The sequence below is a fragment of the Penicillium paradoxum genome, assembly GCF_028828445.1.
Source record: "Penicillium paradoxum strain IBT 22861 chromosome Unknown utg000007l_segment0_segment0, whole genome shotgun sequence".
NCBI lineage: Eukaryota > Fungi > Ascomycota > Eurotiomycetes > Eurotiales > Aspergillaceae > Penicillium > Penicillium paradoxum.
This window is the reverse complement of record NW_026643185.1, coordinates 4,247,710-4,266,705: the sequence shown is the minus strand read 5'-3', so window position 1 is coordinate 4,266,705 and position 18,996 is coordinate 4,247,710. Positions and strand designations below refer to the sequence as shown.

The 18,996-nt window shown below is 37.9% G+C and overlaps 1 protein-coding gene across 1 annotated transcript; it reads right to left on the bottom strand.

The window, feature by feature from the left end:
• Positions 1 to 1,147: 1,147 nt before the first annotated feature.
• N7457_009099 (EF hand domain protein) lies at positions 1,148 to 4,540 on the bottom strand (the record flags this gene model as incomplete). The annotated part of the gene is made up of 1 exon (XM_057180142.1): positions 1,148 to 4,540. One exon carries the CDS (start codon positions 4,538 to 4,540, stop codon positions 1,148 to 1,150), a length of 3,393 nt encoding a protein of 1,130 aa, XP_057028528.1.
• Between the last annotated feature and the right edge of the window lie 14,456 nt (positions 4,541 to 18,996).

Genomic DNA, 18,996 nt, shown 5'->3' with positions numbered 1-18,996 from the left:
TTTCTCATTTGTTCTACAATTCTCTTCGGGGGACATGTATCCTGGAGCATCAACAATTCTCAGCCAGGACAAAGTCCCAGGCAGCTCTATACCCTCAGATGATGTATGGGTTGATACCCCACTCCGGATAATAATCATGGCCTATATTATCAGCGAGTATTTGGATCATTGCAACTGTCCAGCTCTCGCCCCATATCAAAATGTTACACTGCGCTCGAATCGATATCTCTGCCGTTGGGAATTAGTGATGTAGCGGTGGTTTTGTCGGGTCCCCCCGGTTTGGTGTCTTTCTTTTTCTTTTCTTTTTCTTTTTCTTTTGTCTCTGGCACGGCGTTTGGGTTGGTTGTCTCGATATATTCTCCAGCATTCACGTCCATCTATACACTTTCTATAATGTCACCAAACCGCGAGTTTGCTCCATGTCTGGACCATCTGCTTGTGTTGTTTTGTATCCAGATGAGATTTATGTCCGTGTCTATGTTATGTCTCGAATTCGACTTGTTTGGAGTGGCCTAACTTTTCTGCTGTCGTTTTTCTGCTAATACCCCCCCCCCATTCTCAGATTTTGGGCTGCTTTCCTCAAATTTCCACTGCGAGTACCCCGTCCCCTGGCACAATGATCTAATTCAAATTGATCTGATCAAAAAGGAGCAAAAAGCTGCATTGAAATTGCACATTCAAAAAAATAGTTTCCCTGGGAATCGAACCCAGAACCTTTCCGGAACATATGCGAATCGCATTTGTTAACGGAAAATCATAACCGCTAGACCAGGAAACTGCTTATTGTAAGAACTACGGATCTTTGACATTATTAGCCAGTCAAGTGAAATAGTGTAGTCGCAACAAGTGTGGTATGTAGTCACTGATCAAGGAGTTCTGAGGTTGGCAACACTAAACTGGCGAGTATTTCAAAACAACGTAATCTGAGATCAGTAGTAGAATGGTAAACAATGAAACAAAATACGTGAGAGCAATAAATCATCACGATTATCTTCACATTCCTCATTATCCAGAATTAAAGATCAATTGAGGAGGGAGTTTTGTAGTGCGGAGTAGCCAAACTGGCATTTGATTGACAATCCCGGATTAACCCCGAGATATCGCTAAATTACAAGACTAATCATGTACAAATGAATCCGTAAGATTCTCAAAAGCTAGCCATCTCAATCCAACGAGCCACAAATGCCAGTCGGCGACCCCGATCAGCAGCCATGCGGCGCGAGAATTCTTCAAAGTTGAGTCTCGCACCATTGCCACCGCGTTCCTTGCTTTCGCGCTCTACTTGGTTCAGGTAGGCCCAGCGGGCCAGAGTCTGGGGGGAAGGTCGACGCGGGGCAGCAGTTTCATGAGTCTGGTCATTGACACGGTGAGGGGGCGGGAGAGGTTGCATAGGAGAGGGAGGAAGCTTGGGGGCTGTAGCTTCAGCTTCTGGGGAAGAGCGGGGAGAAGATGGGGCGGGAAGAGAAGGGGTTCCGGGTTGTAGTTGAAGCTGAACAGGGAGATCAAGAGTTGTGCTTGTGCTTGGTGATTCTTCGGGTTCGGAATCGGGTTCATCAATCATTTGCAGCACGGTTGGCCCCGCAGATACATAAAGATAGGGCCTTAGTGTTTCCGTGTCGGGACGATATTGTGGGAGTGTTGGGTCAAAGTAGAATGTCTCATCTTCAATATGTAGGCTGGACTGCCCGGCATCGGATGCTTGCGACACAGTGATGTCGTCGTCATAATCAGAGGCTGTGGAGGCTGTATCGGATTCCTCAAAGGGTCGCACTTGCCCGAGTCCGGTGTCACTCTCGGGATCAGCGAGATGAGTGGGCCGCAGATCATCGTCATCATCATCATTGTCGTCGTCATTATCCAAGGCGGACACATCTGGCGATGGAGGAGCCAGCGTTGGTCCGGTGTGAGCAGGCGCTAGGACTGGGCTCTGAACGCCGTAACCAGCACGTTGCAAGAGCTCGTCAAGTGGGCGTTCACTGATAATTTCCTCGAGTTCCTCCTCAACTAGAGCAACCTCCTTTGGGGAGCGTTTCAATGGCTCGTCTTTAACCACGAGTTCAATCTCGTGAGCCCAGATCTTACGATCGGCTCGTGTGTGATAGACTTCCATTAGAAGATCCTCCTTTGGCTTGAAAAGAATATCAAGAAGCTCGTTGAATCCTTGTTGTGTGACTTGGTATAGAATTTCCTTTCCAAGGTCCTTTTCAACTTCTGGGATCTCAAACCCACCCCATCGCTCACCCACGGGAATACTTCGTGACGAGGTTGATGGGTTGGATCGAACGTCATAGTCATCATCATTGAGATCATCCTGGAATCGCACTTTTGATGAAGACCGCGAACGGGGAGAGGGTGGGCGTGATTCATGGTCATCCAAGTCTTCATCACTGGAGTCATCGACATCTAGATCTTGTTCATAGCCCTCTGGAGCAGTGGCGCCATCTTCTTCATCCGTGTAGAAAGCTCGGCGCCTCCAACGCTCCTCGATTCCACGCTGACGAGCGTCAAATACTCGCCTCTGATCATCCTCGCGCATTCTGTGATAAACGGCATCGGCGACACGAGCCCGATCGATTGGATCGGTAATCTCGTGAGGAGGAACATAGGTGCCGAGAGCCTCGATGATATCTTCCTCAAGGATATGTTCAGGTGGTGGCCAAGTCCCACTGGCCACCGAGGAGCTGGATTGATCTGATCCACTGGTATCGCTAGCACCGTCCTCATCATCCCCGTCCTCGTCATTTTGGTCACTCTCCACGGCTTGACGAGGAGTAGATTCATTGGGGGCTAGGCGTAGGGTAGACGGAAACAATGGTCTCATTCGACTGAACTGTGTTCTGACAGCAGCATCACCCACGACCGAATGTCGATCTCCAGTATCATCACCATCCCGTCGCAAGATTCCTTCGTTATCGACAATTTCCATGTCTCCCTCGAGGTTCATGCGCTTGCCCTCATCTGTGCGAGAGCGTTCGCCCGAAGGGATGCTGCCAGGAAATGCCGAGCTAATAGGCTGACTACCAAGGACCACATCACGGGCTCCACCCTCCAGGAAGTCATCCTCCATTGCAGCAACCATATCCCTGGTAAGTTCTCGGCTCAACGCATAGTATGCTCTGAAAACCCTGAGGAAATCCTTTCGCTCGACAAAGCCATCTCCGTCGATATCGTAGCCACGGAACACACGTCGCAATCTTTCATCATTGCTTTCATTATTGAGACTGGCCAAGCCCTTAAGGAATTCTTCAAATCCAATAAGATTGTCTCCGTTGGTGTCGTAGAATGCGAACATTCGGTCATAAATGAGACTAGGAGGCGGCGGCCGGATCGAAGTGTTAGGCACAAAGCATCGGTCGAATGTTTTGCGATCAATGGCCATATGCAACTTGTTTGGATCATCCGCCCACTCGTAATTTGCCAGACAGCGGAACTGATCCCAAAGTGCATCAAGCTCCGTGTTTTCGAAGTTGCAGTCTTTCATGAGACGCTTGGCAAGCGGGCGTGGAAGGCTGCGTGGGAGCATTGAAGGCTTTCCAGGATACCATACAGGTTGGGATTGACGAGGGTTTCCTAGGAATGGGGCTGGAATCCGGACTTTGTAGAATAAATGCGTTTTGATGTGAACCTGCATTGCCTCACACGTCTCGCACAAATCGTAATCAATGCAATTGGCACATCGATATCTGATACCCTGAATCGGCATGGCGCCACAGCTGTTGCAAGTGACTCCCCGATGGATGTAACCATCCCTCCGGGCCTGATCCTCGGCGATGTGATAAAGAAGGTTGAGTAAATTCTGGCCTTCCCGATTAGAAGGATCATTGTTTCCATCACGCCATGAGAAAACACTCTGATCATCCACTACAGTCTCTCCACCGTCAAGATTTTGTGGCGGCGCAGACACATCTGGGAAAGTAGAAGTGGAGAGAGTGACTCGTTCTCCATTCTGACGGCGGCGGCGCAGCTCTTCTCCATAGTTCACATCTGCATTGAATCGCACCAGAGCTCTTTCGATACCAGCTCGAGAGATGCCTCGACGTTGTAGTTGCTCTGTCAAGTATGTTCTTTCTTGGCTGTCCGCGGGAAGGGTGTGCGCAGATGGAAAATCTAGCGCAAGGAATGATTCAAGAAAGGTATCCTCCATCATCTCGCGCATGCGCTCTGCATGGGCAGGTGGGACGCCCACTTCCTCCATCAGTTGATCGCGTGTTGCGAGGAGTGATGGAAGAAGACCGCTCTCCACGCGACGCCCATCCTCGGTCTCGATGCGAAATGTTCCGTATACCCCATTTTGACGCTCTAGTTGTTCAAGGTGGGCAATGGCCCGGTAGGAGGGGGTATCGTTGATTCCGAGTTCTTCACCATCCGTTGGTCTGGTGCGGCGTACAGCATTTCGACGCCGGAGTGAAGCTGACGATGGCTGCGAGAGGATAGTACTGTGAACATATAAAATCGCATAAGCAGCAGCAACACCAGTGAAGAGGTAGAGAATAGGCCGGTATCGTGCTAGTGAAACCGGTCCTGGGCGTGAATCGGACATGACGGAGGTTTGGCGGAAGTCAAGCTAACGGAAGCTGCACGAAGAATGTCAGGAACATAAGGTGTAGCTCATCCTGAACACAGCTAAAGAAGCAGCTCAGATCAAAGATACAATCGAATTTAGCTGCAAAATTCAAATAGAACGGATATGAGAATTATGTTCACTCAGCTTGGAGATGGCATTTGAAAGTCCACGGTTGCTGACAGCCCGCGGAGGATAGCTTAGTAAGCCCTTTATTTTTCTGTGGGCCCACGGAACCGCGAAGGTTATCTCCGCCTACAGCACACTTTTATACAACATGTATGTAGGAATAGAATAGTCCCGATTACTTATAATGATTTCATTTCAATAGGCTGACATATATTTTATGCTAGGATAGACTAGCACCCCTTGGATTTTAAATCGTTTATATTTAGAGAACTACTATGGGCACCCAAAATTACTACGGGCACCCAGGGCGCTAAGCCTTTTACGATTTACTTCCCACTGGCCATAATTTGTTCATAGCCTGTCGTATTTAATATGGTACTCCCTTAGTATTTCGGACAGTACCCGAATCTTATCTGGGCACCCTATCAGTAATGTAGAATCTCGCACGCTATCTACACTACCATACAAAAATGAAGCTATTCGTAGATGCTGATTTGATCGAGTTTTTTTCTACTGAAAAAGGGTTTAGTGCAAAAATGAAGCTATTCCTAGATGCTAATTTGATCGAGTTTTTTTCTACTAAAAAGGGGTTTGGTGCAAAAATAAAGCTATTCCTAGATGCTGATTTGATTAAGTTCTAGTGCAAAAATGGAGTTTTTTCCTATTAAAAAAGGGTTTGGTGTAAAAATAAAGCTATTCCTAGATGCTGATTTGATTAAGTTCTAGTGTAAGAATGGAGTTTTTTCCTACTGAAAAAGGGTTTGGTGCAAAAATAAGGCTATTCGTAGATGCTGATTTAATCGAGTTTTTTTCTACTAAAAAGGGGTTTAGTGTAAAAATAAAGCTATTCCTAGATGCTGATTTAATCGAGTTTTTTCCTACCGAGAAAGGGGTTTGGGGAGATAGGGTTTAATCGGTCACGTGATCGTAAAATAGAGGCTATTTTTTAAAGATAGTGCTAATCGAGTTTTCTTACTATAGTTGAGATAGTATAGCTATTAACGCTAGTTTCCTACTATCCTATATAGTAAAACTTTTATCTTTAATAAGTTATTTCGACTGATTTTAGTTATATTTCTAATATATAAACTAGATATTAATATTATTAAGGGCCCCCTCTTCTACGTCTACGTCTATATCTACGTCCCCTTCCCCGCCTAGTTATAATACTACTAACTACGATCTAATTATTAGACTCTATTATCTCCCCCTATATAGTCTAATTATTATTATACCTCCTACTAGCTATCCTCTACCGACCCGACCGACGAATAGCTACCTCCTCGTCCCTTCGTATAATCTCGAATCGTGATAGCTTACGACGGGTTAAGCTCTTAAAGCGTTAAGATACTCGCGATAATAAGATTATCTACTAGGATAACTACTAAGATAACTACTAAGATAACTACTAAGATAACTACTAAGATAACTATTAAGATAACTATTAAGATAACTATAGTAGGCGACCACGCCCTCGTATAATATAAGGGTTTACTATACGGAGTTCTATTACCCGGGGGTAATTAATTATATTAGTATACGCTAGGTCTCGCTAGATCTAGTAATAAGGGTAAAAGTCGGCCTAGGTAAGGCTCTTACCCCTTATCTAGGCCTCGTTAATACGGTAAATATACGGATACCCCTATATTAGTATTATAATACCTAAGTATAGTAGTGGGATCGGAGGTTTCTTATTATAGGATAGTAGATAGTAATTAAATACTAATCGTACCTTTTTAATTATATAGTAAGTAACTAGTGTCTTAACTCCTATAAATAGAGGGCTACCGTTAATCTCCCGACTAGCTCTCTATAAGGCGAGCTCCTATTAGATCTTAATACCGAGACGCTTAGTTATATTTCCGAACTAGGTATAAAGAGCGAAGAGGTCCTTCTATTACGACCCTCTACTAGGAGAGTGCCTCATAGGCTAGATCCCGCCTAGTCCTATGACCTAGAACCCGTGACCTAGTAGGGGTAGCATGACCCCCCGCTAGAGACCGTACTAGGGAGACTAAGTCCTACCGGGTCAGGTGACCTAGTCCCGTAACCCGCTAAAGGTTATCTATATAGAGACTACTAGGGGAACTTAGCTCTTTAGCGATTAGTTTATAAATATACTAGCACCCTACTATTCCTTCACTCTAGTTCTATATTACCTACTAGGACCCGCTAGCACACCGGTCCTAATATTCTAATCGCTAAATCTTAATTAAACTAGACCGTTAGAATACGTAATATCGATAACTCGACGTACGAGCGACCGCCTAAGGGGAACCTTAGCCCTAATCGCGGAAACGAACGACGTCCCGGGACCCCTATAACCCCTACTAGAAGAGGTAGAGATATAGGGAGTCGACGATAACCCTTAGGGAGGAAACCCGCCGGATCCGATAACCCCGACTAAGGTAGATAAAGAGGCGGAACTCTAAGAGTTAGAGACCCTTAAAAGACGTCTAGCTCTAGTAAAGGAGAAAAATAGGATCCGCGCGGAGCTATAGGACGAAGAGGAAAACGTAGTAATCCTATAGGCGAGAATATAAGGATCTAGGATCTATCGGGGTTCGCTAGATAGTACTACTAGCTAAACTATCTACTAACTATCTAATATTACCTATATAAACTCGATTATATCGTAAGGAAGTGCCGGAGGCTACCTATCCTACTAGAAGAAAGCGAGGGAACTATATATACCCTATAATATAATAACGTATAAAGCCGAGAGTTTAGGTGAATATAATCTCTTTAAGTTAAACTAGGAAGCCTTCTAGAATAGATACCCTAACTAATTCGCTAGCGATATATATAAGGTAGACCGAGTGACTAAGTTCTTAGCGCTAAAAGTTAATATAATATAGATAGAATACCGTAAGAATAACCTAAGTACGATATTTATCTAGTCGGTCTTTAAAATATAGGCGCTTATTTAGATTACCGACCCTATCGAGATATAGCGAGAAGCTAAATATAACTAGTAATAGATAACGTAAGCTAAGTATTAGGATATATACTAATACGCCTTAAAGCTTACCGGACTCTATAACCGCCTAAAAGATATACCGATTAGATAGATAAGAATCGACCGTTTAGAGATAGGTATTATTAAGAAGGTATAAGATAAAATAAGGAGGTTTATAGCCCCCGCTATAGATTAATAGGATAACTAGGTAGCCTTCTATAATTAAATTAAGAAAGTAATACTAAGTAGAATATTATATCTTAGAGAGGCTAGGAAGATAGCGCTAAGAAATACTATAGACTTATAAGGATCTAGTAGAAGACCCTTTAAGGGAAATAGCGCTTTCCTTATATAGTAAGTTATAACTACTATAGAGGGTAGAAAAGCTACTATAGAGTCTAAATAAGACTAAAGCGGAGATAGTAAATTCTATAACTTCTATAGTAAGCCGGGCTACTATATAAAGGACTATTATAAGAAAGCTATAGTAAACGCTATAGCCGTAGAAGAGTTAAAAAAATAGACGATCCTATACTATAGACTCCTATAGTATTAGGGATAGTTCTCTTCGGAGAACGTAAGAGAGTATACCGAGTACTCGTCTATAATATACTAATATTAGACGTTAAGACTAGAGCCCTAATAAGGGTAGCTAAGACGCTAATAGATAGTAGCGTAATCTAGAGCTTTATAAGCTAGAAATAGATAAAAGAGAACCTAAAAGAGATATATATAATAAGTACCCGCTTAATAGAAGCTATAGATAGGCGTAAGATCCCTTTATATAGAAGCTAAGAAGTATAGCTTAGTCTAATAGACCGGAATAGAACCCGTAGAGTTATTAAAATAACCTACGAAGCCGTAGATATAACGATCTACGATATAATCCTAGGAATAGATTAGCTTAGACTAGTAAATCCGGATATTAACTAGGTAACTAATAAGTAGATATATAGAAATATAGCCCCGCTAAAGATTAAAACCCTCTCGCTAGAAGACTTCGAGGAAAAAGTAAGACTATAAGGTATACTCGGAGAGCTATACTTAGACGTTAATAAGGTTACCGGGGAGTTTATAGTAATACTAAGGGTAATATAAAGCTTAGATAGGACCTTTTATCTAGTATAACCCCTAACTAAACTCCCGCTAGAATATTAAGATCTAGCTATTATAGTAAGTAAAGAAGGTACTATAGCCCTTCTAACCTATATAGAATATAATTATATAATCGAGCTAATACTAGGTAAGATATCCCCTTAGAGGCTAATATATATACTATCCGCTAAGGAGTTAGAAGTCCTCCGCTAGTATATTAAGGAGAACCTCGAAAAAGGCTAGATCCGATACTTAAAGAGTTAATCGGGTATACCTATTCTCTTTATACCGAAGAAAGACGGTAAGCTTAGACTCTACGTAGACTATAGAGGGTTAAACGCGATCACTATTAAGAACCGCTACCCTCTACCGCTAATTAATAAGTCCCTAATAAGATTATTAGGAGTATAGATCTATACTAAACTAGATCTATAAGATATCTACTATAGGATCTATATAAAATAGGGAGATAAGTAGAAAATAGCGTTTAGATACCGCTATAGATATTTCGAATATATAGTAATACCGTTTAGACTCGCGAATACTCCTACTACCTTCTAGGCGTACGTTAATAGAGCCTTAGTAAGACTTATTAACGTCTACCTAGTAGTATATCTTAATAATATACTAATCTTCTCGAAGGATAAGGAGATCTATATATACTATATCCGAGAAGTACTAGAACGCCTAATTAAGTAGAGGTTATTTATTAAACCTAGTAAGTATACGTTCTATATAAAGAGGGTCGACTTTTTAGGCTTTATCGTCTCCCGCTATAGAGTTACTATAGACCCTACCTAAGTAGAAACGATAAACTAGTAGCTAGAGCCGACTTATATCTTCGATATATAGTAGTTCGTAGGCTTCGCTAACTTCTACCGACGTTTTATTAGGAAATAATCGATAATTAGCGCCCCCTTTAACGATCTAATTAAGGGGCTAGACGTATAAAAGAAGGGAAGAAATAAACGCTAAGAAGGGTTCGTCTTTATAGAAGAAATACGAGAAGCTTTTAAAAGGACTAAGACCGCTTTCTAGACTACGCCGATACTTATATACTTCGATACTATATTAAAAACTATAATAGAAACGGATACGTTAGGAGCCGCTATCTACGTAATTATATTATAGCTCTATAAAGATAGATACTAATACCCTATCGCCTTCTACTCCCGGAAGATATTAGTAATAGAGAGAAATTACTAGGTCGGCGACTAGGAAATACTAATAATCTTTATAGGGTTTAAGGAATAGCGCTACTTCCTCGAAGGAAATAAGTACCCGATCGTAGTAATAATAGATTACGCTAATCTCGTCTAATTTATAATAACTAAAGAGCTTACGAGACGCTAGGTACGCTAGATAGAATACCTCGTAGGTTTTAATTTCGTTATTATATTCCGCCTAGAGAAAACGAATCCTATAGACACTCTTAGTAGATAACCCGACTATATAGTAGATAAGCTACCGGACGCTATAAGTCGTAATATCTTTATATAGAGACTTAAGGAGACTATCGGTAAAGGCGCTAGTTACTAAAGGGATCTATAGGATATAATATACCTAGGCGCTATAATAACTATAGTATATATAGAGATCCCTACTAAGCCTATAACGAATAGACTACCGAGTTAAAAGAAGATACGCGAAGTAGCTAAAGGAGAAACTATATATACCTACGAGCTATTAGAAACTATAGTAGAACTTATACTTAAGACCTAGGCGAAGAATAAGTTCTATAGGAATACGCTTAGAAGGGTACGGGAAACCGGCGACTTTAAATAACCCCCGAAGATACGATAAAGTGTAAGGAGCTAGGATAGACTACTAAGATATAATAACTATATCTATATTCCCGAAGGCGAACCTATAATCTACTAGGAAATTATAAGGATCTACTACGATAATCTATAGGTAGGCTATTATATAAGGAAAAGAACGCTATAGGCTATTAGATATAAATACTAGTAGAAAACCCTTACTAAGGATATATAGGACTACGTTCTTATATACTAGATTTATTAGTCTAATACTATTAAACGCTATAAGCTATATAGACTACTCGAACTACTACTAATACTAAAGAGACTAGGCTAGTAAATAAGTGTAGACTTTATTATAGGCTTACTACCCTTAAAATAGGAGGGGAAGGCCTATAACGTAATTATAGTTATAGTCGATCTATTCTTAAAATATTCCCTCTATATTTCCTATACTAAGGATATAGACTCGCTAGAACTCGTAATCTTATTTTACGAAAAGGTTATACCCCTATAGGGAATACTAAAAAACCTCGTTAGTAATAGAGATACTATCTTTATATTAAAATTCTAGAGCTATTTCTATTACCTCCTCGCTATAAGACGTAGACTATTAATAGCCTATTACCTATAAACCGATAGATAGATAGAGAGGTAAAACTAGAGTATTAAGTATTACCTATATAATATAGTAAGCTAGTACTAAGACGACTAGATAAGATAGATCCTCCTTATATAGATCGTCTATAATACTACTACTTATAGTATACTAAAAATATCCCCGGCTAAAGTATTACTAGGATTCTAACCGGAACTAAGAACGTTAGTACTAAATAGGAAGATAGAAACTTATAACGACGCTAAAAGCCGCGTAAAGGAAATACTAAAGATACGAGAAATACTAAAGAAGCGCCTAAAAGAGTCGAAAACTATAATAAAGCGAGCCTACGATAGGAAATATATAGAGAAGTCTTTTATAATCGGATAATAGGTTATACTAAGAAATAAGTATATTAACTTAGGATAACTATATAAAAAGTTAAATAACCGCTATATAGGACCCTTCGCGATAGTAGATATAGTAAGATAATAGGTATATTAGCTAATCCTTATACCGAGATACTATAAGATCTACCCTATATAATATACTTTAATACTAAAGCTATACTATAGAGATCCGCTAAAAGCTTAAGAGCGGCCTAATCCTATACTAGTAGATAACTAACCTAAATAGGAGATCGAGGAGATCCTTACCGATAACCGTAAAGGCGCCGAATACCTTATTAAATAGAGAGGATATAGGTACGAGGAAAATACTTAGGAGCTAAGAGAAAACGTAGAAGATATACTAGTATTCGAGAACTACTATAATAAGAAGAAAGAACGGCTAAAGCGTATAATACGCCGAGGAAGATCTATAAAGAAGAAGTTAATATAACCTAGGATCTACTACTAGATACGTTCCGGGAAGGTTAAAAGGACTAGAGTAGGCTTAAGAACGCCGAACCCGATAGCTAACTACCGAATAGACCCTTAGAAAATAACTAGCTATACTAGTATATACTATAGATAGGTTAGGGGAGGATCTAGAATACTAGTAAAGATAAGGAGCGGACGAAAAATATCCTAAAGAGACTATAGACGTACGATAAGGATACGTAGGAGTTTATCGCCGAAAAATAGGATAAAAAGTAATATAGCTAACACTCTCTAAGGGTATAACGTAATAACTACCTATACTAGACAAGTAACCTCTAAGATACGCCTATATCCTTACCGCTATATATATAACCTAGCCCGAGGAGGCGCCCGAAGCTAACCTATAACCCGACTTATTAATAAAACCTACGTCGAAGGGGGCGGAGGGGGTAGGGGGAGGGGGAGGGGGCGTAGCGCGAGGAGAACTAAAAGGCGTAACTATACCCGTATAGATATCTCGAGTTAAAGTATTCCGCGTACCTCGAAACCCCTATATAATCGTAAAGAACGATATATTCTATACGGGGGTAGTATAGGGCGCTAAGATATAAGTATTAGCTTAAGCGTCGAGCCTAGAATCGACCTAAAGAACGTTAATAACTACTAATATAAGCGGAGGTCTATACTTACTATTATATAAGACTACCGCTTCCTTATATAATAGTTATACCGGGGAGTATTAACGTTAATCCCGCTAAGCGGAGGGATATATATATACCCCGGGTTATATCTAAGACGGTCTATATAACGCTAATACTACGCACTTGTAAGGTTAGTAGGGGAGATAATAGCCGGAGGGGCGTAATTATTAATAGAGGTATATATCGTACTTACGACCGAAGGAAAGGGAGCTACTATAATAAGTCGAAATAACCTATAGTAAGAAAAGCGAGATAACGAAAAGCTATAAGAAGAAAAGCGAAGCGATAAAAAGCTATAAGAAGAAAAAGCGAAAGGATAAGGAAATATAGAAAGAAGAAAGCTATAACTTAAAGAGAGATAAGTAAAAAATATATAAAGAACTTAGATTATACGCGACGAAGAGAGATAACGCTTAAAGCTCCGAGTCTATCTATACCTTTTACTATAAAGATAAATTACCCTCTTTTAGATAGCTAGATATATATACTATTTTCGAACCCTCCCTATCTCGACTATAAGAGACCCTCGACCCCCGACCCTTAGCTACGAGGATGTAGCTCTTTAAGGAGGGGGAAAATATTACGACCCTCTACTAGGAGAGTGCCTTATAGGCTAGATCCCGCTTAGTCCTATAACCTAGAACCCGTGACCTAGTAAGGGTAGTATAACCCCCCGCTAGAGACCGTACTAGGGAGACTAAGTCCTACCGGGTTAGGTGACCTAGTCCCGTGACCTACTAAAGGTTATCTATATAGAGACTACTAGGGGAACTTAGCTCTTTAGCGATTAGTTTATAAATATACTAGCACCCTACTATTCCTTCACTCTAGTTCTATATTACCTACTAGGACCCGCTAGTACGCCGGTCCTAACACCTTTATACCCGATTATATATCGAGTTTAAGGTAACGATAGGTAGATTCCACGCGGGATATAGAGCTTTTATTAAGATAGAGAAACCTACTAGTATAGTATCGTAAAAAATAGGGACCGTAACCGCGGATCTATTCTTTATTAATATATACTAGTAGACCTAGATAGTGCTAATACTTATCCTTAAAGGTAGCCTACCGAGTCTCTATATTATTAACTATATACGCGAAGATAATAAAATACTAGTCCTTTTTTATTATTTCCTAGTGTATAGTGATTATATATATAATATTATTAACTATAGGGCGTATTTAGGTATCGTCTTCGGCGATATTATTAAGGATATAACGATAGATAAAGGGCCTAGCGTATAACTCGACGTTATAAGTAATATACTAGAGGCATAGGATAGTATTAGTTATAGGAAAAACCTAGTAAAATAGCTAGTAGTTAGTATATTATTAGGACCGGCGTACTAGCGGGTCCTAGTAGGTAATATAGAACTAGAGTGAAGGAATAGTAGGGTGCTAGTATATTTATAAACTAATCGTTAAAGAGCTAAGTTCCCCTAGTAGTCTCTATATAGATAACCTTTAGTGGGTTATAGGACTAGGTCACCTAACCCGGTAGGACTTAGTCTCCCTAGTGCGGTCTCTAGCGGGGGGTTATACTACCCCTACTAGGTCACGGGTTCTAGATCACTAGACTAGGCGGGATCTAGCCTATAAGGTACTCTCCTAGTAGAGGGTTATAATATTTTCCCCCTCCTTAAAGAGCTACGTCCTCGTAGCTAAGGGTCGGGGGTCGAGAGTCTCTTATAGTCGAGATAGGGAGGGTTCGAAAATAGTATATATATCTAGCTATCTAAAAGAGGGTAATTTATCTTTATAGTGGAAGGTATAGATAGACTTAGAGCTTTAAGCGTTATCTCTCTTTATCGCGTATAATCTAAGTTCTTTATATATTTTTTACTTATCTTTCTTCGAGTTATAGCTTTCTTCTTTCTATACTTCCTTATCCTTTCACTTTTTCTTCTTATAGCTTTTCGTCGCTTCGCTTTTCTTCTTATAGCTTTTCGTTATCTCGCTTTTCTTACTATAGGTTATTTCGACTTATTATAGTAGCTCCTTTTCCTTTAGTCGCGAGTACGATATATATCTCTATTAATAATTACGCCTCTCTAGCTATCGTCTCCCCTACTAACCCTATAAGTATATAGTATCGGCGTTATATAGACTATCTTAGATATAACCCGGGGTATATATATATCCCTCCGTTTAGCGGGATTAATATTAATACTCCTTAGTATAATTATTATATAAGGAAGCGGTAGTCTTATATAATAGTAAATATAGACCTCCGCTTATATTAACGGTTATTAATATTCCTTAGGTTAATTCTAGGCTTAACGCTTAAGCTAATACTTATATCTTAGTATCCTATACTACCCCCGCGTAAAATATATCGTTCCTTATAATTATATAGAGGTTTCGAAGTATATAGAATACTTTAACTCGAGATATCTATATAGGTATAGTTACGCCTTTTAGTCCTTTTTACGCTATACCCTCTTTACCTTCTTTACTCCCTCCGCCCCCTTTAATATAGATTTTATTAATAAGTCGGGTTATAGATTAGCTTTAGGCGCCTTTTTAGGCTAAGTTATATATATAATAGTAAGGATATAAGCGTATCTTAAAGGTTACTTATCTAGTATAGGTAGTTATTACGTTATACCTTTAGAGAGTATTAGCTATATTACTTTTTATCCTATTTTTCGGCGATAAACTCCTACGTATCCTTATCCTATATCTATAATCTCTTTAGGATATTTTTTATCCGCTTCTTATCTTTACTAGTATTCTAGATTCTCCCTTAACCTATCTATAGTATATACTAGTATAGCTAGTTATTTTCTAGGGGTCTATTTAGTAGTTAGCTATTAGGTTCGGCGTTCTTAAGCCTACTTTAGTCCTTCTAACCTTCCTAGAACGTATCTAATAGTAAATCCTAGATTATATTAACTTCTTCTTTATAGATCTTCTTTAGCGTATTATACGCTCTAGCCGTTCTTTCTTCTTATTATAATAGCTCTCGAATACTAATATATTTTCTACGTTTTCTCTCGGCTCCTAAGTATTTTCCTTATACTTATATTCTCTCTATTTAATAAGGTATTCGGCGCCCTTATAGTTATTAGTAAGGATCTCCTTAATCTCTTATTTAGGTTAGTTATCTATTAGTATAGGATCGGGCCGCTCTTAAACTTTTAGCGGATCTCTATAATATAGCTCTAATATTAAAATATATTATATAGGGTAGATCTTATAGTATCTTAGTATAAGGATTAGTTAGTATATCTATTATCTTACTATATCTACTATCGTAAAAAGTCTTATATAGCGGTTATCTAGCTTTTTATATAGTTATCCTAAGTTAATATACTTATTTTTTAGTATAACCTATTATCTAATTATAAAAGATTTCTCTATATATTTCCTATTATAGGCTTACTTTATTATAGTTTTTAACTCTTCTAGGCGCTTTCTTAGTATTTCTTATATCTTTAGTATTTCCTCTACGTAGCTTTTAGCGTTATTATAGATTTCTATCTTCCTATCTAATACTAACGTTCTTAGTTCTAGTCGGAATCCTAGTAATACTTCGGCTAGGGATATTCTTAGTACGCTATAGGTAGTAATATTATAGATAATTTATATAAAAGGGATCTATCTTATCTAGTTATCTTAGTACTAGCTTACTATATTATATAAGTAATACTTAATACTTTAGTTTTATCTCTCTATCTATCTATTAATTTATAGATAATAGGCTATTAATAGTCTATATCTTATAGTAAGGAGGTAGTAGAAATAGCTTTAGAATTTTAATATAAAGATAGTACCTCTATTACTAACGAGATTTTCTAGTATTCCCTATAAGGATATAACCTTTTCGTAAAATAAGATTATAAGTTCTAGTGAGTCTATATCCTTAGTATAGGAAATATAGAGGGAATATTTTAAGAATAGATCGACTATAGCTATAATTACGTCGTAGGCCTTCCCCTCTTATTTTAAGGGTAGTAGGCCTATAATAAAGTCTATACTTATCTATTAGCCTAGTCTCTCTAATATTAGTAGTAGTTTAAGTAGTCTATATAGTTTATAGCGTTTAATAGTATTAAACTAATAAATCTAGTATATAAGGATATAGTCTTATATATTTTTAATAAAGATTTTCTACTAATATTTATATCTAATAGCTTATAGCGTTCTTTTCCTTATATAATAGCCTACCTATAGATTATTATAGTAGATTCTTATAATTTTCTAATAGATTATAGGTTCGCCTTTAGGAATATAGACGTAGTTATTATATCTTAGTAGTCTATCCTAGCTCCTTACGCTTTATTATATTTTTAGGGGTTATTTAAAGTTATCGGTTTCCTATACCCTTCTAAGCGTATTCCTATAGAACTTATTCTTCGCCTATATCTTAAGTATAAGTTCTACTATAATTTCTAGCGGCTTATAGGTATATATAGTTTCTCCTTTAGCTACTTCGCGTACCTCCTTTTAACTTAGTAGTCTATTCGTCGTAGGCTTAGTAGGGATCTCTACGCGTACTATAGTTATTATAGCGCCTAGATATATTATATCCTATAGATCTCTTTAATAACTAACGCCTTTACCGATAGTCTCCTTAAGTCTTTATATAAAGATATTACGACTTATAGTATCCGGTAGTTTATTTACTATATAGTTAGGTTATCTATTAGAAGTATTTATAGGGTTTATTTTCCTTAGGCGGAATATAATAACGAAGTTAAAACCTATAAGGTATTCTACCTAGCGTACCTAGTATCTCGTAAGCTCTTTAGTCGTTATAAATTAGATAAGATTAGTATAATCCGTTATTACTATAATTAGGTACTTATTTCCTTTAAAGAAGTAGCGCTATTCTTTAAACTCTATAAAGATTACTAATATTTTTTAGTTATTAATCTAGTAATTTCTTTTTACTACTAGTATTTTCTAGAAGTAGAAGGCGATAGGATATTAGTATCTATCTTTATAGAGCTATAATATAATTATATAAATAGCGGCTCTTAATATATCCGTTTCTATTATAGTTTTTAACGTAGTATTAAAATATATAAGTATCGGTATAGTCTAGAAAGCGGTTTTAGTCCTTTTAAAAGCTTCTTATACTTCTTCTATAAAAATAAACTCTTCTTAGCGCTTATTTCTTCTCTTTTTTTATACGTTTAGCCCCTTAATTAGATCGTTAAAAAGAGCGCTAATTATTAACTATTTCCTAATAAAATATTAGTAGAAGTTAGCGAAGCCTACGAACTACTATATATTAAAGATATAGGTCGGCTTTAGCTACTAGCTTATTATTTCTACTTAGGTAGGATCTATAGTAACTCTATAGCGGGAGATAATAAAGCCTAAAAAGTTAACTCTCTCTATATAAAACGTATATTTACTAGATTTAATAAATAACCTCTACTTAATTAGGCGTTTTAGTATTTCTCGGATATAGTATATATAGGTCTCTTTATCCTTCGAGAAGATTAGTATATTATTAAGATATACTATTAGGTAGATATTAATAAGTCCTATTAAGGCTCTATTAACGTACGCCTAAAAGGTAGTAGGAGTATTTACGAGTCTAAACGGTATTACTATATATTCGAAATATCCGTAGCGGTATCTAAACGCTATTTTCTACTTATCTCCCTATTTTATATAGATTCTATAATAAGTATTTTATAGATCTAGTTTAGTATAGATCTATACTCCTAATAATCTTACTAGGGACTTATTAATTAGTAGTAAAGGGTAGCGGTTCTTAATAGTGATCGCGTTTAACCCTCTATAGTCTATATAGAGTCTAAGCTTACTATCTTTCTTCGGTATAAAGAGGATAGGTATACCCGATTAACTCTTTAAATATCGGATCTAGCCTTTTTCGAGGTTCTCTTTAATATACTAATAGAGGACTTCTAACTCCTTAGTAGATAATATATATACTAGCCTCTAAAGGGATATCTTACCTAGTATTAGCTCGATTATATAATTATACTCTATATAGATTAGAAAGACTATAATACTTTTTTTACTTACTATAATAGTTAGATCTTAGTATTCTAATAGGAGTTTAGTTAGGGGTTATATCGGATAGGAGATCCTATTTAAGCTTTATATTATCTCTAGTATTACTATAAACTCCCTAATAACCTTATTAATATCTAAGCGTAGCTCTCTAAGTATATCTTATAGTTTTACTTCTTTTTTAAAGTCTTCTAATAGGAGGGTTTTAATCTCTAATAAGGTTATATTTCTATATACTTATTTACTAGTTATCTAGTTAATATCTAGATTTACTAGTCTAAGCTAATCTATTCCTAGGATTATATTATAAATTATTATATCTATAGCTTTATAAATTATTTTAATAACTCTATAGGTTCTATTCCGGTCTATTAG